The 26784-nt window shown below is 38.5% G+C and overlaps 1 protein-coding gene across 1 annotated transcript; it reads right to left on the reverse strand.

Moving 5' to 3' along the window:
- Positions 1-2241: 2241 nt before the first annotated feature.
- On the reverse strand, positions 2242-10255 carry FGF20 (fibroblast growth factor 20). Its single transcript, XM_047091947.1, has 3 exons — positions 9970-10255; positions 4426-4529; positions 2242-3058 (listed from the first exon to the last, which is right to left on the reverse strand). Exons 1-3 carry the CDS (start codon positions 10253-10255, stop codon positions 2813-2815), a joined length of 636 nt encoding a protein of 211 aa, XP_046947903.1. The 3' UTR covers positions 2242-2812.
- Positions 10256-26784: the final 16529 nt, after the last annotated feature.

Raw genomic sequence — 26784 nt, forward strand, 5'->3', positions numbered from 1 at the left:
CTTATCCTTCCATACATAAATTAAATATGCTCACACAACACTTCCCTTTAAGAGTATCAAGTGAAATCTATTCAGATACTTAATAGATCATTTCTTCAGATAGTACTAATACGGCAGGTGCAAATTGTTTTTCTGACCTAGGAAGAGCTGCCGATATGTGAATACAATGAGAATAAAAGATGCGGCGACTTCTTAGTTTTCTAAAAGTTTATAAAGCCATTGCTTCAATCATACTTCCTATCTGAAAATCACTACAAGTAGCTATCACAATAATAAAAAAAGTTAACCTGTATTCTTATCATATCTCCAAAAAAATTTTTATCGGGTAATGATACGTATTGTGGACCATGTTTTACCAGCGTATGGTCTCTTTAAATTTATAAAACTTCTTCCACAGTTATAAATTTAGACACCAGCATCATTTTACAAAAGACTTGAACTACTTCATCATGCTTGCTTGGGGACAGGTACTCTAAATATACGTATCAAACTGTGAACCAAACTAGGTGTTGGTTTTTTTACTTGTATTTATCGATAAAAGTAAAAATAAGAAGTATTTTATTTTGAAAATTACTAAAGTATTACTGCCAAGCCATTTATTGTCATTTTTCACATTTATAAAACCAAGTGGTTTTGAGGTGAAATATTTCCCTCTCACCCAGTACACACTCAAGTGCACACACAACTCCCCTCATGGTGCATACACATTCCCGTGTAGCTTTATTCAAGTTATATCTTCAACTCCCTATCCTCACCCCACACATAACCATTAATTTATTGAAGTAATGACAGGTGGAGCTAATAGGCATAACTCCAAACAGCATCAAGGGCGGTCACCCTTGCCCTTCAAAGTACGATCTGTGGTCTAGCAGTATCATGTATCACCTGAGACACTGTTAGAAATGCCAAATCTCAGATCCACGCCCAACACAGATGTAGAATTTAACCCATCCTTTCCCAAGACTACCAGGTGATTTTGCAAGTATGCTAAAGTTTGAGAAACACCGCTCTAGACTAGTGGTTCTCAAAGTGTGATCTCCAGACCAATCGCATCAGTATTACCTGGGAACTTGTTAAAAAATTCAAGTTTTCAGAATCTACCCCACACCTACACATCAGAAGCTCTGGCACTGGGAGCCCAGCAATCTGTGTTTTACAAGCCTTCCCGGCTGGACCTGGTGGCAGCTGCTACCATTATCATTACCACATCCTCACCGATGATGCTACGTCTAAGGGCGATGACACTGGCAATTTCAGGGCAGAAGCAAACAAAACCTAAGAAAGGCCTTTAAGAACTTACCAGACTTGTATCAGCATAGATTTCTAAATTCACCTGTGCCCCTCTCTCCATTGCTCACTAAACTCCAGCCACAAAGCTCTTTCTCACCACAGGGAGTTCAGGCTCCTTGTTTCCTCTTCCTATCAGGCTCTTCATTCTCCTCTTAGGCTGGCTAGCTCCTCCTTCTTCTTTACGACCCATCAGAATGTCATCGCCTTAGAGAAGCCTTCTCTGCCTCACTCACCCTATCTAAATTTGCTGTTTTCTGTGTCGGAAACTTGCTTTCCTCATAGAGCACATCACAATGCACAGTTAATGGTATTTATTTGTCAGGTGACTTATTTGCCATCTGTTTCTCCTACTGGACATTAAGTTCCATGAAGGGCCCACTTGGGTCTTGACCACCAACTTCCTTTGTGCCTAACAGTGTCTTCTGTATAGTAGGCTTTAATGAATACTTCCTGAATAAATGACTAAACAGGAGATATAACAAAAATAAGTGAGCATAAGTTGCCTATAATATTTGATACTTTTCAACATTAGAAGTTCTCTAAATATCAAAGTTTTTCCCAGGGAACTTAGAATCGTGTCATTTAACAAGTAGGTTATATTAGTAGAATAACTTTAATCTAAAAAGCAATGAGAACAAAACACAAAATAAAAAGTGTTTAATTCCCTTTTGAATGTGTGTTGAATTCAATACAATTTGATAAAGCATTTTTCTAAGGCAAAGGAACCATTGTTACACTTAGAAGGTAATTGACTGCAAAAAATATATATAGTCTATGCTCTATGTTATTCTTAAAAAGAAATTCAAGATTTTATTCTATGTTTACTATGTAGCAAAAATGATGTCTTCTTTACAGCTCTGGACATCATGACAATGGCACGGTAAAGGAATTTTTGTTGTTGTTTTTTCCTTTGCATTATCTTCATATACCAGTAAAAAATAAACTCTTCAATAAATAAATATATATAATAAATATTTGCAAAGTGAAAATGTATAAATAGGTCCATCCTTAAAAAAAAAATGTTCCATCTTGGCATGCATGTTCCGTAGTCCACGTTTCATCCAGGTTTTTTACATGTAACTCCATAACCTGCAAAATCTTACAAGGTCCTCAGAATTTATGTAGCAATAATTTTGGCCAACTGCGTTGATTTATTTCTTCAACATGAAGTGTCTATTTTATAATGTAACTTTTAAAGTAAACATAATCCAGAGAGGTGAGGTACCAGCAGCAAACTAGGTGGGGTTCCCATTATCCACAGTTTAACAGATTTTCAGCTTCAATTTTCCAGTAAGGACTGACCCAGTGTACCTAAGGGAACTTAATCCACGTATAAAGAGAGGTCTTGATCTGCTTCAAGTCAAAATGTGGGGGTTATTTTTTGTCCGTTCTCAATATCCTTTCCAAAGTCAGTCTCTCGCCAGAAAACATTCTGAGGGTCTTCCTGGGTTATTTCACGGTGCGAACTGTAACAAGAAAGAATGGTCGTAGTTTGGTTCTTCGGTAAAGACACTATCACGCTTCAACTGTACATCAGTATGTCCTTGTACAATTCAGGCACTCTTTCCGGATCCACTGGTCTGGGCAGGAAGTGTGTAAATTTCTGATGTCTTTTGGACCTGGCACCGTCTCTCGCGGTTCCGTCTTTGTTAAGCGCTACAAAGTACCTGCGGCCAGTGTCTCCGTGTTTATATATGTTGGATGAGTAGGTATTATACCAGTTCTCTTCAAATTGCTCCCTAAAGATGCATTCAGAAGTCAATTTCTCCTATAAGAGAGAAAGTAACTACCATTAAAAAAACACCTTTGAGAGAATCTCCTTAGCAAAGTCTCATCGCTCTATTTTCACTGCTTAGCCTCTAACAACATCCTTGTGGAAGAAGAAAAACGGAGGAGCTGGTTTTGCTTTATTTTGTTTTAGTTCTTATGTTGTCTGGAATTCTTTCTCCCAGTCTGCTAAGCCTCCCAGAAGCCTAGTTCAAAGAACTTTCAGTTCAATATCAATTCTCAATTTTATTTCCAGATACTCAATAAATATCCAGAACTTTCCCATGCTCCATTGTATCTCCCTCCTACCACCATCCCCACCAAACAGGCCTGTAGCTTATCTTGCTCTGTTGTTAGATGCCAAAGTTCTACATAGCAAGTTTCCACTATCATTCTGAAATCTTTCAAGATCTTGTTAACATCCAAAGTCCTAATTCAAAAGCATCATTCCAAATCATGGATCTTCCCTTTATGTATTTACTAATTGTTTGACGACACATTCTCCATCATTAACTTTGATCTAGATGCTACTATTAGGTGAATGTAGTAAATGTCCAGTGATTTCTTGCCTTTTCAAAACAGACTATATGTTATCCTAAGGGAGAGACCACAGTCGCTTTTTGAATCGTGGCTCTTGTAATTATCAAGCCTGCAGACATGGTCAAGTATGGCTGCCATTTTCTGTTGTTGCTTACATTATCCTAAGACTTCATTCACTCATTTCCTATATGTGAAGGTCAGCAAGATATATATTTAGCTATGGAAGATGATCATGGGTGGAGAAAATTTACATTAAATAAAATATAAAGGTGAAAAGAATTTAACATGGCCAGAAGAAAATGACATTTTTCTCTGTCTCTAGCAGGAATAATCAAAATACAGAGGGAAGGAGAAAGACCCAGCATAATGGGCAGAAAGAACTAGCAAACTGAAAACAATAATTGTTTGGGGTTTAAAAACTGAAATTGAGTTAGATACTACTGTCCCGACACATGGAAATTAATCAGGATGCAGATGTTTAATTTCTACAAGTGTATATTTTATATATTTCTTCTGACATGCATTGTTGGTAGGTATTTTACTGAACAAAAATGAATAGCCTTAATTTTAAGAATTATAACAGGGGCGCCTGGGTGGCGCAGTCGGTTAAGCGTCCGACTTCAGCCAGGTCACGATCTCGCGGTCCGTGAGTTCGAGCCCCGCGTCGGGCTCTGGGCTGAGCCTGGAGCCTGCTTCCGATTCTGTGTCTCCCTCTCTCTCTGCGCCTCCCCTGTTCATGCTCTGTCTCTCTCTGTCCCAAAAATAAATAAACGTTGAAAAAAAATTAAAAAAAAAAAAGAATTATAATAATGTTCTTAAAATACGTACTGAGCCATAGAGTTCTCCTTTGTCATTCATTCCAAGGTAAAGACCACTGTCCACACCTCTAATACTGACCAGTCCCACCGCCACACTGATGAATTCCAGGATACCTGAATTTATAAACAAAATAATGACTTGTATTTATTAATGAACATATGACTACTGAAAAGAGTAGATTGGTATTGCTAAATATAGTAATGTAGGTGAAAGTCCTTTATAGGCTGAAAAGTGCTATATAACTGTCTTATTATGATGATCCTCCCATTTTACACATGGAAAAAAAAGCTAAAAAGGAAAAATTGTCCATCAGGGTATAATGTTAAAGGTATAAAACCTTAAACCAGATTGACCTTCAGAGCTTACTGTAAAATTTACAGTAACAAAATTTTACAGTAACTTACTGGCTAGTCTGAATGCGCAAGTCGTAAGCCTTTTTTGATGTTTCAGTTTCCTCATAGACAAAATGGATGAAATGCATCTTTCCAGGAGAGTCGTATGGACTAACACATTTAGGCATTTAACAAGTGGAAACTATTCTTATCATAAATTAGTATATAATAGAGGTATTCTTAGTCCTTTGTGATTCCATTAGTCAATTATAACCATGTTCTATTAATTGTTTTGTTTTGGTTTTGCTAACCATGACTCAAGTCAATCTTTTTCTAATGGCAGCAACCAGTATACCTTATATGGGTATGTTAGTGTTTTATAGTTTATAAAGGACTTCTACTTATATTTTCTCCCTGGTCTTCAAAAAAAAAAAAAAAAAACAATTCACTAAGCTAGGTATGTAAGATAATATTATCCCCATTTTTACATATAAAGAAACTGAGGCACAAAAAAGGTTTATTGACTTGCCCTAGAATATGACATTTGGAATTAGTAGAAGTAAACACATGAACTCACATCGTTCTGAGCCCTAATCCAATGTTTCTACTCCAGGATGATACAGTGATTTCAAAACTTTATAGATTACGTAGTGTGCTGTCTCCTGTTACATGGTTCTTAAAAATAAAATTGATAGTTCAAAGAAGTAAAGGGACTTTATAATTCATTAAACATGATAGCCAAATACCAAGATTTTAGCATGCAAGTAGATTTTTTGCTATTTTTGCTAACTTTCTAAAATTATTTTTCTTTATCAATAGATAAACTAGGATCAAAAACTCTCCACTTAATACACTGATATGCCATAGTAAAAGAAATTAATGCTTCCCTGTGCATTGCTCCTTTTCTCTGTATACACTAACCCTTGGACTAATTCCTTTGTCTTGTTCTTTTGACTCTTTGCTGAAAGGATATACAGACATACTTTCTGTGCTTGGAACTGCCTTCCGAGATAGCTTTCTACCCCCACTCCTTTACCCCCTCTTCAGCTCTACAAACAGCATAAATGTGCACTAGTTAGCCCGATTCTTGCTCTTATGTCATATCTTGATTTATTGAACGAGTTCCTGTTTGGACACTTGATGTTCCCAAGGCCAAGGGAAAGTACAAAATCTGGCTATTTGGTTATACAGAGGGTTCTATGCTGTTCAGAGCCTAATTCATTCTTTGGCAGAAACATAGATTCTTAAGCTCTAAACACAGATTCCTAAGAGCTCAAATGAGCTCTCTCAAACTAGTAGTAGATCACGGAGAACACTAGAGCTATCAAGGATCTTACAGCAACAATACACTACTAAATACACTACTAAGTGACTGAGCCACCCAGGCGCCCCATTGAGTGATTTCTATTAGAAAAAAAATACAAACCCAAAACATGATCAGTAGAAGAAGATATATTAACAGCATTTCATCCAGGATAAACTTACAAGTGTATAATTACTTGAAATTGTATTGAATTTTAAATTCAAGTGGAAGAGCGTACTATGCCTCACATGTAACTTAATTCTCTTTAAGTATCTCATTTACATTAAGATGCTCTTGTCTTTCAGAGAACAGGAACTGATTAAACGATTAGGATGTATAATAGAACCAGTTTTCAAGTACAATAAAATATAAGTTTCATTTCCATATAAACCAATTATATAACAGGTCTTATAAAGTATCCATTTTTGTCTTGCAAAACCAAATGGTAAACCACCTCGACTCCATTTCTCACTTTAAGATAATGCTATCTTGTCCAAAACAATGTAGTTGTAGAAAGACAAGAAATCACATAACTCTTTAGAACAATGGCATTCAGTGGTTTCAACTTGACTAAACAACATCTAAAACTTCATCCATAACCAGGCATTAATAATTTTGCAATGGTTCACAGAGATTTATGGGAACAAGGTTATGTGGTTGTTGTGCTCCTCTTATAGATTTTAGCCACACTTTTAAATTCTGATCCTTTTTCTCCTTGAGGAAATAGTATACCACACAGTAATTTGTAATCACTTGATTCTTAAATGAGATGTGACAAGTCTTTCTTATTTATAATATGAGGTGGCAACTAAGCTAATGCCTTAACAAAGAGTAGACATGAAAAACCTTCCTTAAGAGGTAATCACAGATTTTAGATAGATTTTCTAATGCCCAGTGTCCCATAAAAAGACTTGGAGGTACTTTGTCTTTCTGGTATCATTTTCAAAGCCAGCCTTTTTAAAAATCATAATAAACAGGTGAGTCAACCCACAATGCAACCACATCAGACAGATCTATGGAGAATAGGGGAGAATAAAGGAAAAGCCTTTAAAGGAATATGTTTGATCTCAGGTTAAACTTTTTTTTTAAGCAATGATTTCATGTTTACATATTAGGTAAAATCTTCCTACTGTACTACTGTGCAGAAAAACTGTATTATAAATATAGAGAGAACTCAGATAGGAAATTATATTAACCTCATTGAGACCTTTTTGCTTAGCTTCTATTGATGTGGTTTTGAAATTTTAAATCCAGGATTCCTAGTTTTTCATTTCATCATTCACGGGCAAATTAGTATAAACTATCAAACATGTTATTTAGCATCACCAATAGCCATTCTCAAGCTGCTTCAAAATTCTCACTTTGATGACACATTAATGAGTTTAAAAGAAAAACAGCAAAATAATTTCATAATTAATCATTGAAGCACTAGTAAAAGAAGGCAAATACAGAGAGAAGCATATGATGTTATACAGGCTAAACATAAACTTTCTTCTCACCTACACTCCCCCTTGCAGTAAATTATGATGTGTTAGTGATTCAAGGCCACTAGGATGCACTGTAATGAATGGTAGAGGCTGTTCACACCTCCTTTAGGCTATGAAAACTAATCTGTGTTCTTTTCCCTTTGTGTAACAGTAAATATTTTGTTCCGATACGTAGCCTCCCACCATAGAGTGACTTGAACTATTACAAAATCGGTCCAAGTCCTATTTTTGCAATTACTAAATACTTATGCAAAAATTTAGCAAAAGAAAAATGTTCTAGCAAGATAGGAATTCTGGTATACAATATTCTTTTCTTAAGGAAGAGATTTAAACACCAGTTTGATGAATGTCATCAAGCCTAGAAATATTTATAATCTCTTCCCATAGAATTGTATATCTTCCTGTAGTCTTATTAAGAGTCACAAAATGAAAAAAGCAACTGGTGTCTTTGGAGGCCACAGTTGAATCTCAAGTGTCTTAGTGGGAGAGAGCCAAAGCATAAGAGACTCTTAAAAACTGAGAACAAACTGAGGGGTTGATGGGGGGTGGGAGGGAGGGGAGGGTGGGTGATGGGTATTAAGGAAGGCACCTTTTGGGATGAGCACTGGGTGTTGTAATGGAAACCAATTTGACAATTTGACAATAAATTTCAAAAAAAAAAAAAAAGAATCTCAAGTGTCTTAAAAGCTGAATTTCCAAGGCTATACTGTGTATCACAAGGGGTAGAGGTTAAGTCTAAACCTAACTTCTAGCTCCTCTACTCTTAGTCCTTACCATCCTTGTGTCCCTTTCTAAATCTTTCTAGTAGCCAGAAAATCTTTCTGTAATAAAAGGAGTGCCATAATTCTTGAAGAAAACTGAGCCACCTGATGTCAGCAGAGTTCTTTAGAATCAGAATCTCAGCCTCCTCCATTTAGAAACCACTTTCTAAAAGTGACCCCAAGGTTGGCCAGTAGGTCATGACACTCTTGACTCATAGTCAATGGGAATTTGGAAGAGATCAGTGGAAGCTGCAAACATATGGGTTTTAAAAAGTTAATTTTCTAAGCCTTTAAGTGCTACCAAATGACCACCACATGCTCATTTCTACATCTAGAGTTACAAATGCCCCTGAAACTGAGATTTACACTTCTCCAAAGTTTTAATGAGTACTGCAAGTCAAGAAAGGGATGAGAGTATAAGAACAAGGGGAAGAGGACAAGAGAGGGCCATTCAGAAATGAGATTCTCAAAGAGCCCTCAGTGCGCTAAGGAAGAGAAAGGAAGACAGATGTTGGGCCCTTTCACATTGCTGCTGACAAGTAAACCCTATCTGTTAAAACTACAATAAATCTCTCCAGTGATGTCCCAAGTTTGATGACCAAGAATCCTTTGAGAATGCTACCGGGTTAACTCTAATGTAATGAAAACCCCCGCAAGGGGGGGAAGATCCTGAGATGTTAGAACCTGGAAGCACCTTAAAAGTCATCACCTAATTTAAGCCCATCATTGTACAGAAAAAAAGAAAATTAAGGCTCAGGCTGTTGAAGGCACTTGCTAGCTCTACAGCTAGTCAGGGGGTAATTAACAATAGAGACCATAGGATTTCCCAATCTGGTGTCATAGGGATCCTTCGCCTGTTTATTTTAACCCTTTCTGTTCCCAGGCACTGCCGGAGGTATTCTGAAACACGTCCCTGTGTGTTCCCACCCATATCCTCTTTCGCTTCCCCATTTCCTCTTCCATACAGTCAATACGAAGATCTTTGCTTTCGGGTTTCACAATTTCTAGAGGAGCTTGGCTGAGCGACTGGGCATGCTCAGTAGCCGGATAGGCTCCCCCCCCACCCGCCCCCCCGACCTCCCCCTTTTCTCGCCCAAACAGAACTTTCAAGAGCTCAAAGAATTGCAGGCAGGTGAGCCTTACAGCAGGGACGCTCACTGGAAGTGAATCTGTCACCTACCTCTTCGGGTGAACATTTACGGTAAATGCTCCCACCCTGCACTGGAGCGACCCTCTGAGCAGTAGCCAGGAAGTCACTATCCACCCCGTAACCGCGGGGGCATGTTTAAAGAAGCAGACGGCTTCGGATGTTAATTTTTGTTAAGTAAATGGTGCTGGAGGCAATGTGAGAAGAAGCGGGAGAAACCAAAACAGATTTAAAAAACAAAACTAAAAACTGCCTGCGAGGTGAGACGTGCGAGGGAGACGTGATTCCGAGTCCTGGCCTCGCCCCAGGCAGCAGAAAAGGGCAGGGCCGCAAGGTGCGGGCGGAGCACCCACCCCTTCCCCTCCCGCCCCCGGCGTCTGGAGCTGCAGCCCTGCGGGAGAAAAGTCCTCCCCGTCCCCGCGCTGGCCCGCCCTTCAGCCCCAGCCCGCACCTCGCACCGGATAGGGTCCGCGGGCTCCCTCCGCACGGGCTGGCTCGGGGGTGCTGGGGAGCCGGTACGTACCGAAGAGGCTGTGGTCCTGCCGGGTGCCCTGCACGCTGCCGTCGGGCAAGATCTGCAGGTGGAAGCCCGTGCGGCAGTAGAGCTGCCGGCGGCGCAGGATGCCGTGCAGGTGCGCCAGCTCCGCGGCCCCGGGCCCGCCGCGGGCGCCCCTCTCCGCCGCGCCGCGGCGCTCGCCCAGCAGAGGCGGCCGCTCCCCTGCTGGAGGCAGCAGGAAGTGCGAGCCCACCTGCTGGCCCAAGCCCTCCAGGCCGCCGAGGAAGCCCCCGACTTCGGCTAAGGGAGCCATGGAGGGGCCCGAGGGAGAGGCGGACGATCCGGAAGACAAAAGACCCCCCAGAAAAAAAAATGTAGCGGGGATGGGGGAGTGACTGGAGGAAAAATATAGCAAAACAAGCGCAAAAAGGCCCGGTTACTCCTGTGAGGTCGCTGACTGGACTTTGCACTGAGATAGCAGGGGAGTTTTACACTGTCTTGGAGCGATCTTCTCTCCTTGGGCGGGTGGGAGCCGGCTGCTGGCTTTGCAGAAACATCTATAGCTGCCGCTGCCAATACCGGGCTGGGCCTGGGGCTGGGACCGGGGGCTGAGGCTCCAACTCCGCCAACTGATCAGATCAGAGTCCTGTGTACATACACACCGAGTATATATGCGGGTCCTCTTGACATATGCTAATCAAGTCCTTTCATGCGCGCTGGGGAGGTGCTGTTTGAAATCTTAAACCGGCCTCCTCTCGACACGTTTTTGCTCTTCGGAAGTGACCAAAAGGGGCCCTTGACGGTCCTCTATCCATGCTGTCGCAAAAACCATTCCCACACTGGGCCAAAGCTAGCCAGCAACTTTGGGGAGGCGCAACTAAGGCCCCTCTTTGGGGTTGTCTTTGGAACAACCGTGATGCCGTTCAGCTACTGCTGTGCAACCGCCTTTGATGTGAACTCCTTTGCAGTGATAGATGGCTGCTAAAAAGGAGCCCAGCTTGGCAGGTATATAGAAGAAGGGGAAGGGGGAGGGAAGTGGAGGAGGCGGGAGGAGGGGGTGGAGGAGGGGATGGGTAGGAGGAGGAAAAAGGGGAGAAGAGGAGGAGAATTGGACTCCTTGGGAGCTGCTGGGAGCCTGCAGTGGACAGGTGCAAAGAAAAGTAAGAGACAGAGAAGGAAAAAGGGCGTTACCTGAGGCTTAGGCCTGCCCAGACACACATGAAAGGAAAATCAAAGCTTTGACAGTTTAACTCACTAATTTTAAAACACTAATAAAATGTACAAGCATTACTTTTTTCTTTTATCATTTAGATGGGGGATTTTCTTTACATAATCAAGGTTAGGTTAGGAACACATACACCCCCCCCCTTCCCAGGTTCGCTTTAATGTTTATCTTTTCTCAGATAGCACATGATCTAACCAAGATTGCCTTATATCTACATGGAAGTTTTAAATTGTGTGCTAAGGTCATGGGCTTTTCATCAACACAATAAAATAACATAGTATAAACAGGAATGTAGGGATTAAGGGTAAACCCAAATACGTTGAAAAAAGATGGTTTACATTCTTATATTTGCCACAAATAGAAAATGAGTAGTGCCATAAATGATGAGTGGCCTCTGGGGCCCTTATCCAATCTAAGAGCATTTCCCTGTTCTTTTTAGTTGCATTTTCTTTAAGGTTAGATTTTGTTGTTGTTGTTGTTCATATTTTAATTATAAAAATGAGTCTATAGTGTTGATTCTCGACGTGTTTTTGAGACAGGAGAAGTTACTGGTAAAAATGTAAGAGTGCCTGTGTGTATTTGTAAACTAAAAAGTCATTGAAGTGAAGGAGATGAATACTTATCCATGTAAACCTTAAAACTTTGGTTTTGTACCACTAGTGAAATTCAAGATCTTCCCATTAAAATTTCTCAGTGGCAAAAGAGTTGAGAATCATTTGGCAGATTTATGTTCCCCCTAAGCAAAAAGTTTTAGGGAATCACTAAAGATTCATTTTTCAGTCTTATTTCACGGTCTGTTCAGCAAAAGCCTGAACCTGGGAGCACAAATGGATGTGACTGCTTTATTTTATTTGCTCGGAAGGGTTTTTTGCTAATTAACTGGCAGGTGCTTTAAAGTAGGTAAAGTTACACCTTTTCATCACTGCAGCCCTAAGTACTTACCCTTGTGCAACCAAGTTATAAAAGAATCCTTAAAGCGAGTGGTTTGCTGTTGATAGATATGAAATAAAACAAAAACACTAGCTAAAAACAATAAACAGAAAAATCACTCTAGAAATGTATATTCTAAGTCTGTTTTAAAGGTTGTACCAGGTAAATGTCGTATTATTTCACCTTTCAGATAACAGCGGTCTGTCTTGTAGCAGGACCCCCAAATCCACCATAAGCAAGATTTCAAAGCACATCTGTGTAAACATTATCACATCAGTGTAAAACATCAACCAATGAGCTTTTACTTTGAACCAAATCTTCTTAATTGCAGTGTTAAATCAAAGAAAGTTAGATCAAAGTTGTGTGAATCTCATAGCGGGATAACTAAAGTAGCCAGCGCATACATTGATTACTTTTAAAGAGGAGATACTTAAAGGTTTTAAAACTAAGATCAGGTGCCTTTTAATGAGGTTTGTTTCAAGGTCTAAGTTCTGTACAACATCCAATACTGTTAATTATTCCGCAATGGATATCTAGCATCGTCACCTGCTCCTTGAGGTACCTGTTCAGTCTCTGAACTATTTCCCCACATGAACACTTTAAGCCCTGCTGTATGATCTATAGCCCTTAGACTGGTTAAGTCTCTTGTATTACTTCTAGATATTAATATCAGGAAATTTTACACATGGTCACCAAAAGCCCCAATACTCTAATAATAGAGTTACCTTCTCTTTGTACAACTTGAGCTTTTTCAAGTGCATTACCTTAACTGATCACCACAATAACCCTCACAATAATGAGATGAACACATCCCACTTTATAAAGAAAAACAAAAATGTCCTGGATTCTAGCTCCGGATTTAGTCCAGAGTCCTACATCTCAGGGTAATTTCTTTAAACTCTCTAAATGCCCCTGTTTCAGCTTTGTAAAGGAAGTACAATATAACTCCTGCCTCATTCACTATGCCTAGGGTTGCTATGGGAATGTGGTTTTAAAACTATAGTTTTCTGTGCATCTAAGATGCTAGACTTTTCAGTTGTTGGGAAAATGTTTGCTTCATAATATAGCAAATGTGATTTGTTTGAAATACATAATAAATCTTTTTTCCCCCAAACCAAACCTTTAATGTGTAAGTTTTGAATGGTGCTTAATGCCATTTTATAAAGGGCCAGAATAGAAACAAAAAGATAAGGATTTCTTTTGTTTGTACTAGTCATGTGACAGGAAAAGATAACACTAAAGTTTTTTTTTTTTTTTTGCACATGCTGTGATGATATCATGGGAAGTTAAATAATTTTGAAGAGTGTTTTACAAGAGTGCATTATTCAACTTTTAAGTATACACTGCAATCTAATCAACTTCACCTATACTTCCTAGAGACCGCACTTGCCTTGCTGTTATACAAATATGTGGTACAATTTCTACTTCCACAAAATGTAGTTACAGTTTTCCAGGCCATATAATTCCTATATAGCTTTTCAGCAAGCATATTGTCATGAATCTTTGTTTTTAACACACGAAAAAGAAGTCAATGGCTTTTGATACTTCTGCATGTGTTTAACTTGAGAGAAAGAAAAAAAAATGGATTTAAAAGTCTTGACTTACACCCTCAATAAAATAAAAGTACGTTTGCCTAACATTATTTATTATTTGTAATTACAAAATATTGGCAACAGCATAAATTTCCATACACAGGACACTAAATGAATAAATTACGGTACATTCATACAATGGAGCATTGTACAGCCGGGAAAAGAATGAGAAAGATGATATTATTAATGAAAAGAGCAAAGCTTTTGCACACTTTAAATATAGTGTAAAAACATGTATATGCCTTTCTTTTTTTTTTTTTTTCAAAGTTAAACATAGGATAGACAAACCAAAAACTAATGAAATTGGTTACCTTGTTCATTCATTATCTGGGATGGATGTGAATGGATTAGAAGACATGAGGGAATGACACTTCTTTGAGAGCAACTTTTCATAGAGCTTTGACTTTTGCAGAAATATGTTTTCGATTTTTTTTTAGGTGAAATAAAATTAAAAAGAATCAAGAGGTGGGGGCAGGGAACAAAACCAGCAACAAATGACCTAAGTGAATTCAAGTGACACAAAAAGGAGTAATGATCAGTTAAAAAACACTTAGTAATTTTCAAATAGAATTCTTTGACCAAATAACCAAGGTCTAAAGACCAAAAGAAAAATACATGAACAAATATTAAATTTCAGTTACTAAGACTGTTTTTCTTAGTTGTAGAGGTTAGATTACTGTTTTGTAAGATTGAACAAATGAGTAAATATGTTGACGATCAGACTTCAGTGTTTCACAGAGAATGGAGATACAAATATGAAAACAGACAAGACTAGAATGAATCCTGTAGTAATGAATTGGAATTGCAGTGATCAGTATCAGCATGTGGGGCGTGTGTGTGTGTGTGTGTGTGTGTGTGTCAACGTGTACCTCCATTCTGACAACTAAAGAGGCCTAGATGCAAAGATACACCAGAGGCAAATGAGCACATGTCTCACATGAGCACATGTCTAGATCTTAGTTTCTTGATTTAATCTTCCATTAAAATGACCCAGGGAAAATGTCTGGTCCCAGGACTGGGGCAGCTCTCTTTCTTTCTTAAGACTATTTTTTAAGAGCAGTTTTAGGTTCACAGCAAATAAGAGTAGAGATTAGAGATTTCACATCTTCTACCAGAGTGGTATATTTATTACAATTGATGGACCTATACTGACAGGTCATTATCACCTAAAGGTCATAGTTTGCATTAGGGTTCACTTTTGGTGTGTTGTATATTGTGTTCATGGGCTTAGGCAAATGTATAACGATATGTACCCATCACTATAGTATCATACAGAGTAGTTCTATTGCCCGAAAAACCTTCTGTGTTCACTCACTCCCCTTCCAACTCCTGGCACCACTGCTCTTTTTACTGTCTTCATAATTTTGCCCTTTCCAGAGTGTCATGTACTTTGTATCATACAGTATGTAGCCTTTTCAGATTGCCTTCTTTCACTTAGTAATATACACTTAAGATTGATTCCTCTATGTCTTTTTACGGCTTTTATAGCTTATTACCCCTTAGTACTGAATGCTATTTCATTGTCTGGATATACCACAGTTTATTTATCCATTCACCCACTAAAGGTTTTCCTGGTTGCTTCCAAGTTTTGTCAACTATGAGTAAAGCGTCTATAAGCATCTGTGTGCATACTTTTGTGTGGACATGACTTTTCAACTCCTTTGGGTAAATATCAAGGAGTGTGACCTCTGGATTGTATGTTAGACTATGTTTAGTTTTGCAAGAAAATGCCAAATGTCTTCCAAAGTAGGTGTACAATTTTGGATTCCCTCCAGTAGTGAATGAGGGTTCCTATTTGCTGCACATTCTCACCAGCATTAGATGTTGTCAGAGTTTTTATATTTGACTGTTTTAATCGGTATGTAATAATATTTCATCTTAATTTGTGATTCCCTAATGACATATGATGCAAAGCATCTTTTTATATGCTTATTTGCCATATGTGAGGTATCTGTGAAAGCCTGTGGCACATTTTTAAATCTGGTTATTTGTTTTCTTGTTGTTGAATTTTAAGAGTTCTTTACATATTTTGGATAATAGCCATTTATCAGATGTGTCTTCCGCAAATATCTTCTCTCAGTCTGTGTCTTGTCTTCTCCTTCTCTTAACATTGTCCTTCACAGAGCAGAAGGTTTTAATTTTAATGAATTCCAACTTATCAAGTGTATCCGTCATGAATTGTGGAGAACTTTTCCTTATGGAAGAATATCAACTAATAAATACTGAAGGAATGATGGAACTACAAAATGGCCATTTTGCAGCCCTTCATAGGATCATTGCTAATCCAGTGATATCATCAATGCATGCTAAAACTAGGGGGTAAAAGTTAGATGAAGAAGAGACTATTTACATAATCTCAAGTACTCCCTCAAAAATTGTTTCTCGATCACAAAGAGAAAACAGTAACTTCTAGTGGATTAATCTAGTGAATACTATTTTAACCACATCATAAAAGTAAATAATGATAATGGGACAAACCAGTGCCATGTGCCTCTCAATATCTTAGGGAAGGATACGATGTCATTTATTTGGTGTTCCTGTCAAAAATGCATAATCTACTCATGAGGAAACATCAGATAAACCCCAATTGAGGTACATTCTGTGAAACAACTGGCCTACATGCTTCTAAAATGTCAAAATTAAGAAACACAAAGAAAGGTTGAGGAACTGCTCCATACTAAAGGAAATTAAACAGACATGAAAACTAAATGTGTCGTATGATCCTGGGATGGAGTGTGAACCAGAAAAAAATAAAACTATAGGGGACATTATTGAAACAACTGGAAAAATTTTAATATGGATTGTGAGTTAAATAATAGTTTTGTATCTACATTAAATTACCTGATTTTGCCAGTGTACTCTGGTTATATAAGGAAAAGTCTTAGGGAATCCAAAATAGAACTTTATGGATAAAGGGGCATGACGTCTGCAAAATTATTCTCCAGTGGTTCAGAAAAAATTATATATGCAACCATAAACAGAAAAAGAGAATAGATAACAAATCAGGTGGAGTGAAATGTCAACAAAGAATGTGAACAGAGGGCCACTTGTAACTTTTCTGTAAGTATGAAATTACATCAACAAAAAATTTTTAATGTAGATTTTGAAAGATCACATCTCAGATATTAGAAGCACTTTAATTATAGGAAAGAAAAATGTAAATTCAACAGGTATTACGTAAGATAATCAACATAAAACCAGAATTCCTGGGCTATTTGCATAGTAGAGTTTCAGTCTGCACAAAATCCTAAATCTGGATCAGAACAGGTTTGATATTTTCTGTGAACAATATTGACCACACATGGAAAAAGGAAAATTAGCTGACCATGAAATCACATAATTTTGGGGACCAAATTTAAGCGGAATAAAATTTTGACACAAATTGAACATCTTTGTTGTTGCCTACTTGTTTCGGGAGCATCAACTACTCTAATCCAGCCCCCCTCCCACTTTACCCATCTCAGAGAGTAACGAGAAATTAACAACACAGCTTGATTTTTACCTTGTATTTTTTTCTTTCCTTACTCACTTTTCTAGATACAAGCAAGCTATAGCCACTGAATGGTTATGAGACCTTGAGAAAGTTACATCACTGGAGCCCATGAGCTCAATTTTTTCCTCTATAAAATTGGACTAATAACATATGTTCTATCCAACTCGCAGAAGTATTGTCGGAATCCTATGTGTATGAAAATCCGTTAGTGCTACAGCATCTAAGTGATTATTATTTTTTTAATTTTTTTTATCTTTGAGAGAGAGAGAGAGAGAGAGCGCGCGCACACAACTGGGGAAGGGGCAGCGAGAGAGGGAGACAGAATCCAAAGCAGGCTCCAGGCTCCAAGCTGTCAGAACAGAGCCGGTTGTGGGTTTCGAACTGACAAGTCCTGAGACCACGGCCTGAGCCTAAGTCGGATCCTTAACAAACTGCGCCACTCAGGCACCCCAGTAAGTGATTGTTTTAATGACAACAATCATCGCCAGTTTTCCCTGGGTTTGGGGCCACTTGGAAGTAGCCTATTTCACGGCATCTGGCAAAATATACATAATTTTTTCACATGTCATGTGATCTTCTGTCATCATTTGAATATATCATAAAATTATAGTGTGAAAGTATTTCCTATTTTTCATGTCATCGAAGGAAATTGCCAACTCACCTCAACCAAACACCTTCATTTTGCAGATGAGGAAAGATTGCTTTCAGGAAAATGCCACCTCGTTAATGGAGAAACCCTAATTAAAATTAAAATGGTTCACATCTATTTCCAACGCTGTTCCGACCCAACCTGCTGCAAATACCCAAGTATGTAAAAGAAGTCGATTCTCTGGAGCAACTGAAATATACCTGATTTAAAAAAAAAAATGTGATACAAGTTGACATCATCACTCGTACACGTTACTTTATTTGGTTCCTCCCAGAATCAGCAATTACAGAGTGGATTAAGAAAAATGATGATAGTTGCTTTTTTTTTTCATTGCTTATTACCTCCTAACTATGAATGTATCCACAGATGCCACTAAGCCTCTTTGTTTTTCATTTCTCCATTTTCAAAGTAAAGAAACAATATTTTAAATAGAATATGTTTTGTCCTACTGAAACATAATGCACATGAACACCAAAAGAATATTATTATTATAATAAGTAAAAATCAAATCATCAGTATTCAAATGAATTGCATTTTTTGAGGGCATAAAACTACCATCAAAAATCTGATTTTTTTTAAAATGACACTCTTCCAAATAAAGAATCTATTCATAAAATTCAGGAAGTCGATAGATTTAAATAATTAATGAGTTTGTTCATTGTCTCTCCTTAGAATGAGTTAGAAATAAAACACACCATTGTAAGCATGGAGCTACAAGAGTTTAATTTATTGTAACATCAATAATACGGATGAATTACATTCTTTTTGAAACAACAGAAAATGGAAAAGTGATTAATTAAACTAACTTGAAATTTCATATCTTTCCAGCAAAGTAATATGATAAGAGTAACTGAAGCTTTATTTACCCATTTTTCTCCTCTAATTAGAGGCCTCCGATAACCAGTCCTGATTTTGCAGAACTGGAGCCTTGCCGCAAGCAGAAACTGCTCAGAGGACTGGAGCTAAGTGCTGGAGTAGGGAGGAGAATGGGGAGAAGGGGAGAGGAGTGAGGGCTCAAAGGCACTTCTGACATTTTGGCACACAATTTAGGAAGACGTAAATAGCTTTCTAGAACGGTCACTAGGCACAGCGTTAGTTAGCACATGAGAGGCTAGCGATGCTTCTGGTAACAGCTGTGCAGGTGACATGTTGCCAGCTACCTCCACCCTGCCCTGAAGGCGTGTTAGAGAAGACAAGGCAAACCTCAATTACATTACTGAATGCCAAGAATACAGGTCCCAGTAGTACAGCTATTGAAATACGTCACATTTACATGCAATCTGGTTTGAATGTCAATCCAAAGGGAAACACATTCCTAACCGTGGTCCTCATCCTAGAATGTATGGTCCCTGCAGGCAGGGATCTTTGTCTCTTTTGTTCATTAACGTGTATCAAGCCCCTACAAAAGCACCTGGCATATTTTTTTAGACTTGATAAATATCTATTGGTTGATGGATATATACACCTGAAGATTTCTCCATAAAACACGAAGGACTTGCTTAGATGTTTTAATTGATTTTTATATTTTCCCCTGAGAGTTTCTAAGTCATAGAATGTATATTCAATGGTGTAAAATTTAATTTGGCTGTTAGAAAACATGAGCACGCTAGGAGAAATATTCTTTATCCTAAGAAATAATCATCTCTGCTCATAACCCATGCCCTGAGGGAAAGGACCGTTCTCACCACAGTGGCAGAGAGGCAGCTGGTCTCCCATGGGGTCAGCCACTAGAGGACGGTGTGGGTACACACGCTGCGAGACCCTTGGTAAGGCCAACAGGGACCTTGATAGACAAGAATGAATGCTGCCAAGTTTCACTTCAGCCTCTAGTCATACTGTTGGTAAATTCCTCCTGCAAGTCTCCCTTCCAAAAAAATGAAAACAGAAAACGGCACAATTATAACGAGCGTGTCATTGGCGAAGATAAAAAAAAAAAAACCACAGAAAAACTGTGAAGGTGTCAATAATCTTAGCAGGAATAAAATGCAGCTCAGCACATACTGTACAGCTGTCAGGAACCCGTGAAGTGTTGACGCTGAAACTATTTGACTCCGGCTATTCTTGCGAACAAGGCTATAAGTTTCTAGCCGGCGATGAAATTGAGAAGGAGTTCAAGGACAGGGAGCGGAGTCGAGTAAATGGCAAGGAACGACTACGTTGCGAGTAGGTTGCTGTCATACCAGACAAGTAAGAACAGCAGTTCTTTGAGAATTTTAACACCCTTAAACCTGCGTGTGTCAGAATCTACACCCAAAACACATGATCACAGCAGCAAATAGCCTCCCTCTGGGTTTTGGACATAAGAGATGAAAAGTTCGGACCGCAGCCTTTTATGATTGACTTCAGTAAACTCAGATCCACGACTATGTCCTCAAAGTTATCAGTGTAAATACTCATGAGCTGTAACAATTGGAATGTTTTTTTCCGGACAATCATTGAACCTAGTTTATTGGCCTGTTTTTCTGAATGTGACCAATAATTTTTTTTTACTTTTTTTTTTTTAATTTGAGAGAGCGAGAGAGAGAGAGAGAGAATGCAAGCAGAGGAGAGGGCAGAAGGAGAAAGAGAGAGGATCCCGAGAAGCCTCCACACTGAGGGATCCCATGACCCTGGGATCATGACCTGAACCATAATCAAGAGTCAGACGCTTAACCAACTGAACCACCCAGGCGCCCGCACCAATAATTTAATTCATACCTTTATTCTTTATTATCCTAAAGAAAGCACCTCTATTCATGTTAAATTTGCATGGATTTTTTTGAAAACAAGTATTTGTCTTTCATTAAAAAATATATGTTCTTTTTCTAAGTGTGTTTATTTTAAGATAGAGCATGAGCATGAAAGGGGCAGAGGGAAAGGGAGAGAGGGAATCCCAAGCAGCCTGAGGCTTGATCCCACGACCCCGGAATCATGAGCTGAGCCAAAGTCAAGAGTTGGACGCTTAACCAACTGAGCCACCTAGGCACCCAAAAAATATATAAGTTCTTACTACACAACAGGTACTGTCTGTGTTTGGTAAAAGGCAAAACCCGGGGCGCCTGGGTGGCGCAGTCGGTTAAGCGTCCGACTTCAGCCAGGTCACGATCTCGCGGTCCGTGAGTTCGAGCCCCGCGTCGGGCTCTGGGCTGATGGCTCAGAGCCTGGAGCCTGTTTCCGGTTCTGTGTCTCCCTCTCTCTCTCTGCCCCTCCCCCGTTCATGCTCTGTCTCTCTCTGTCCCAAAAATAAATAAACGTTGAAAAAAAAAATTTTTTTTAAAAAAAGGCAAAACCCAATCTCTATCTTCCTGCTGCTTATGGTCTAGCTGGCTGATGTAAACAAGTAAAGGAGAAGAGTATAACAGTGATACTATGAGGAGGAAGTTCAGAGTACTTCGTTGAAAGCACATAGCAGGTTAGGCTAAACTGGCCTTGGAACCGGGAAGCATTTAGAAGAAGTTACACCTAAGCAGAGTCCTGTTAGGAAATGCCAAAGAAAGGAGGAGAAGCGGACAGAAGCCAGATCCGGAAATATGTCCCAGTAAGGCACGACCCAAACAATTTCCTCCTCTCTAACACTCAGGCCTTAGACTAAATTATCTCTATGGTCCCATTCAATCTAACATTTTATGATTGTTATCCAAATTTCAAGGTAAAATTTAATTGAAAAAGAAAATTCAGTAGCTTTGCTGTAAAGATTAATTTTCACAAACCTCTCTCTTCAAATCATTAAAAAAATTTTTTAACGTTTACTTATTTTTGAGAGATAGAGACAGAGCATGAGAAGAGAGAGAAGACACAGAATCTGAAGCAAGATCCAGGCTCAGAGCCCAACAAGGGCTCAAACTCACGAACCGAACCGTGAGATCATGACCTGAGCCAAAGTCAGATGCTTAACTGACTGAGTCATCCAGATGCCCCTCTCTTTAAATCATTTAAATTCTCTTTTTGGGGCGCTTGGGTGGCTCAGTCAGTTGAGCGTCTCACTCCAGCTCAGGTCATGATCTCATGGTCTGTGGGTTTGAGCCCTGCATCGGGCTCTGTGCTGACAGCTCAGAGCCTGGAGCCTGCTTCAGATTCTGTGTCTCCCTCTCTCTCTGCCCCTTCCCTGCTCATGCTCTGTCTCTCTCTCTCTCTCTCTGTCAAAAATAAATAAACATTAAAAAAAATTTTTTTAATTCTCCTTTTCTTGAAACCAGAACTTCAAAGAAGATAAGAAAGGTTCTAATGATGAAACTCAAACACTGACATTTTATCAAAAGAAATATGTAGATAATGATATTTTTCTGTATACGTGAGATTCCAACTTCTGAAATTCCCTTAAACATAATTTCTGTAGATGTATCTGCAAGTTCCCATTATATGTGACTTACTATTTTTGTCTCTAACATAATCCACTTACAGCATATGTAAACTGTCTTTCAAAGTATGATTTTTTAAAATTAATATCACATTTAAAGCTCAACTAAATTTCAATGCAAAGCTGTGTCATGGTCAGTTACCGCCTTTAAGACCTCTCTTCCAAAGCTCTAGTTTCATGTTTCAACATGGCCTCTTCTAGCTGGATGTCATAGGAGTCCTTCATAGTTATCAGAGAAAGGTTAGAAGAAAATTAATTTTCATCTGCAGACTTGGAAATAAGAAGAAAGGAGCATTCACAAAATGTTCTGAAATTCATTTCTCATTTGTTTTCACTTTTAAAAGACTTAATGACGAGTTGCTCTATTACCCTGACTTTTAGTTCATCCTTCTTCTTCACATGGTTCATTTTCAGTTTGAAAAAGTGCATGGGTTGGATAATGACCTTGAGTTTCACACACCATTGTCATCATCATTTGATGTTTCTCTTTATTTAAAATTCACTCTAGGGGCACCTGGGTGGCGCAGTCGGTTAAGCGTCCGACTTCAGCCAGGTCACGATCTCGCGGTCCGGGAGTTCGAGCCCCGCGTCAGGCTCTGGGCTGATGGCTCAGAGCCTGGAGCCTGTTTCCGATTCTGTGTCTCCCTCTCTCTCTGCCCCTCCCCCGTTCATGCTCTGTCTCTCTCTGTCCCAAAAATAAATAAACGTTGAAAAAAAAATTAAAAAAAAAAAAATAAAATTCACTCTAGGGACACACTCTTCACAGGCACATAGATGTTTAATAAGTCCGTGTAAGTATTATAGTTAGCCATAGCCAAGAGGTCAATGATTAATTCTAGATATCATAGAACACAGGTCTCCATTACATAGGTTTTGATCAAAGCATATGCCCTGAAACAAATACCACACACAATAAAATTCTAATCAAATATGGTTTCCTTACATGACACTGGAAGGATGGAGGAACAGACCTACTTAATCTGGAATAATTTGTTGAAGGAGACCCATGCACCTGCATGATGATGTTAGAGCAGCTCATTGAGTGGTTTTCTACAAAGTCTTATCATCAAGTGAAAAGTTCATTTCATTTCCCTTGATGTGGTGGTCTGAGGTTTACAGGTTCCTGAACAGAATGTCTGCAACAATCTTGAAAAAATTGCAATCCTTTCCAAAGGGCAAGAGTTTTGATATGCTTCAGTTGCCAAGGAACTTATGAACACCCATATTTTCAGACTTTTAGTTTTTAGATCAGTCTCCAGTGTTTGAGGCACACTGATTTATTTTAACAGAAAAAGATATTGCATGGTGACCTAAATCACTTGATTACTTTACTTAAGTATCACTACCTTCCCGTGGACAAAATATAAATTTTAAGTGCAATAAATATTAGGTATTCTTTAGATGCATTATATTACTGTATTGTAAATTTGAAATAATATATTTTGATCAAACCTGAAGATTAACATTAACATAAAGCAAAATCTAATTAGCTGGTAAGATCAGAGCTGATTCTTATTGGGTATCAGCTGTTAAATGCACAGCTTTTTAACTGGAGAGTTGCAGACTGGGGCTCAAGAGTGGTCTCCACCTCCTCCCTTCCAAAAAAGAACAAAGAGTAACCTCCACCCAAATAATCTGACGGTTGCCAGAGGGGCAGGGAGGGGGGATGGGCAAAATTGGCAAATGGGGGCAGAGAGACAGGTTTTTAGTTATGGAATAAATAAGTCATGGAGCTAAGAGGTACAGCATAGAAAATACAGTCAATGGCATAGCATTGGATGTGACAGATGGTTGCTACACTTGTGATGGGCGCAGCATAGCATACAGACTTGTCCAATCACTATGTTGTATACTGAAACTAATGGAATGTTGTGTGTCAATTATATTCAATTTAAAAAAGAAAAGTAGTCTCCAGCTGGTTCTGGGTAGTCAGTTGTTGCCATCCAGACCCGGGATGATTCTTCAACTTCAAGTCTTTGGAACAGCAAATATAATTAATTGGAAAGAGTAAAAATAATTCCATAGTAATATCTTTATATAGGTTGACTGAAACCAATTAATAACCCCAAGAAGGGAAGGAAAGTTGTTAACCTCTACTGGCAAAAACATGGGTCAATTAATTTGCTGTTTGTGGCTAAAGGTAAATTTTTAATTCTAACCTTTTTTTTTTTCTTTCTTTCTTTGGCTTAGTCTTATACCCCATTCATGGTGTTTCCTTCTGTGTGAAACATCGGTCTTCAAAACTCCCAAACACTCTAACAGATGTGGTCATCATCAGGTGCCCACTACTAGTGTGCCGAATCCAGCTTGCTAGAACTATCCAGCTCGATAGAACTGATTATTAAATTTTCGGGAATTTAGTGAGCCAGCTGTTAGAGGTCGAGACATTATTAAAAATTAAAATATATAAACTTACAATTAGATACATTGTATTAAATCAAAGGTAACAAGTACTAAACACTTATCACTTCCCAATTATTTTTCTATAGCTATTATATCTTTCTATGTGTATAGTGGAAATTCTTTATGACAATGTACTACTCATGTCCATAGCAGTGGACCACGTAGGTCTCACTACATAGGTCTCTAGAGCTGATCTAGTTACCATACTTCCTGAGACTCAGTACCACTTTTCCCTGGGGCGATATGATTTTATCCTAAAAACATGTCTTTATTTGAGCTAGTGACATTTCTTTGTATTTCTTGCAAGTTAATGTGCCTTAAAAAAAATAAACTGTTTCAAATTCTGTTTCTGATTCCGGTATAGAAACTATATAGATGTAGGGCAGAATATCAAGGTGCAAGTCCTGATTGTGTGACCCAGAGAAGATTCTTTAACTGACAGTTTCTCAATTTCTTCATCAGAAAAAAAAGTTAAAACTGCAGACATTTTAGTGGTTTCTAAGGTTTAAGATTTTACAGAAATGTTTCAGGCCTGGCTATGGGAGTTGAGAAGGAGGCTTTAAGTTCACAACGTCTGAACACCCTCCTTTGTTCAGCTAGAAACATTCTGCTGTTATTTACTTTGTATTGGGGGGTTTCTAGATCAGATTTCTTTTGACAGTTTCCAGTCGGTACTCCCTAGCCTACCCCTAAGAACTTTATAAGTTTACAAACTTTCCAGATCAATCTATCTCTACATTCTTTTCAGTCTGCTAAATCTTTCAAGGGCAAATAGAAAATGTTCACATGCATATTACAGAAACATTTAAACATTTTCCACTTTTTCTGTTCTATTATTTACACTGTCTTCTCTGATTAGAGAGTTGCAAGGAAACCAAGGTGGTCCCAATCTGATAGCCTGCTTTTCACAGACATATTCATTTACCAACGTACTTCTTCCTGTGAATTCTGGCCCTGATCTGAAAATTTTGCTCAGCACAGTGTTCTGCATAAGCAATACCAATCGATTGGCTTTGGCAAGAAATGAAACTTGTTTGCCATCTCACTAAGCTTCTGTATGTATGTATATGGACTTACTTTATGCTACATTTGATTTCTCTGATGGTCCCCTCTTGGTGTTGATCTTCCCATCTGTTCTGAAGGCTGCCCTTCTGTTTGGTTATCTGCCCTTTCAGCAATTTCCCATCCAACACCTGACAGTTTGGGATCAGAGCCAGAGACAAGGGTATATAGTGGTTGTACCACCAGATACCTACTGGGTCTGTCCATATGGACATTGTACAGGAGAAAGTGTTATAAGTCAAAGAAGGTAAAACACTGAGTTGTGGCTTAAAGTTCTTGCTTTGGTATTTTCTTAGCAAATAAGGAAAATATCTACTGAGCATCTTCTTAAAGGTTTTCAGGCACTAAAACCTTTTAGTAAGATACTCCTTGGTTAAATCTCTTCAGACTATATCAAAATTATCTACCTTTTCCATTAATTTCCAACTCTTCGATCAACTCTTCATAATTGAGCCAGTCCTCTAGTATATATAACACATTCATGTAAGAGCATTAGGAAGAAAATCTACTTTTTATTTCATATAAACTTTTTATTGAAGTATAAGACACATTAAAAGTATATACAAATTTTAAGTAGACAGATTTATGAATTTTCAGGGTGAAAACACTGTCTACTCCGTATCAAGATCAAGAAATAAAATATGAACAGAACTCCAGAATCCCACTTAGCCATTTTCTAGTTACTACTCTGCATCAGAGGAAACCACTATCATGATTTCCTATACCACGTGTGTGTATGTATGTATATGTATATATTGGTATTGTTTTTGAACATTATAAATGGAATAATATACTTGAATCTTTTGTGCTCACCTTCTTTGACTCAACTTTCTGTTTGTGAAACTCATCGACGTGAATGCATATAGTGGCCGCTCAGTAATTTCCACTGCTATATAGCATTCAGTTGTGTTTGAAAACACCACACTTTTAAAAACCAAATCCAAAAAATAATAAAAATAAAAAATAAAGATAGAAACCATATCTAGGCCACTGTTGATAAACATGTGGAGACGTTTTAGTCTTCGGCCCCTTACTACTATCTCTCTATGTGTCTTTGGGTACAAATAAATATTTATTTCTGTTGAGTGTTTCACCTATGAGTGAAATTAATGGGTGATAGGGTATACATGTGTTCAACTCTTGTAGTTACTG

This window comes from Lynx rufus, unplaced genomic scaffold, assembly GCF_022079265.1.
Source record: "Lynx rufus isolate CCGP_SWC_20201006 ecotype Redwood Valley unplaced genomic scaffold, mLynRuf1.p SCAF_3, whole genome shotgun sequence".
NCBI classification, from domain to species: domain Eukaryota; kingdom Metazoa; phylum Chordata; class Mammalia; order Carnivora; family Felidae; genus Lynx; species Lynx rufus.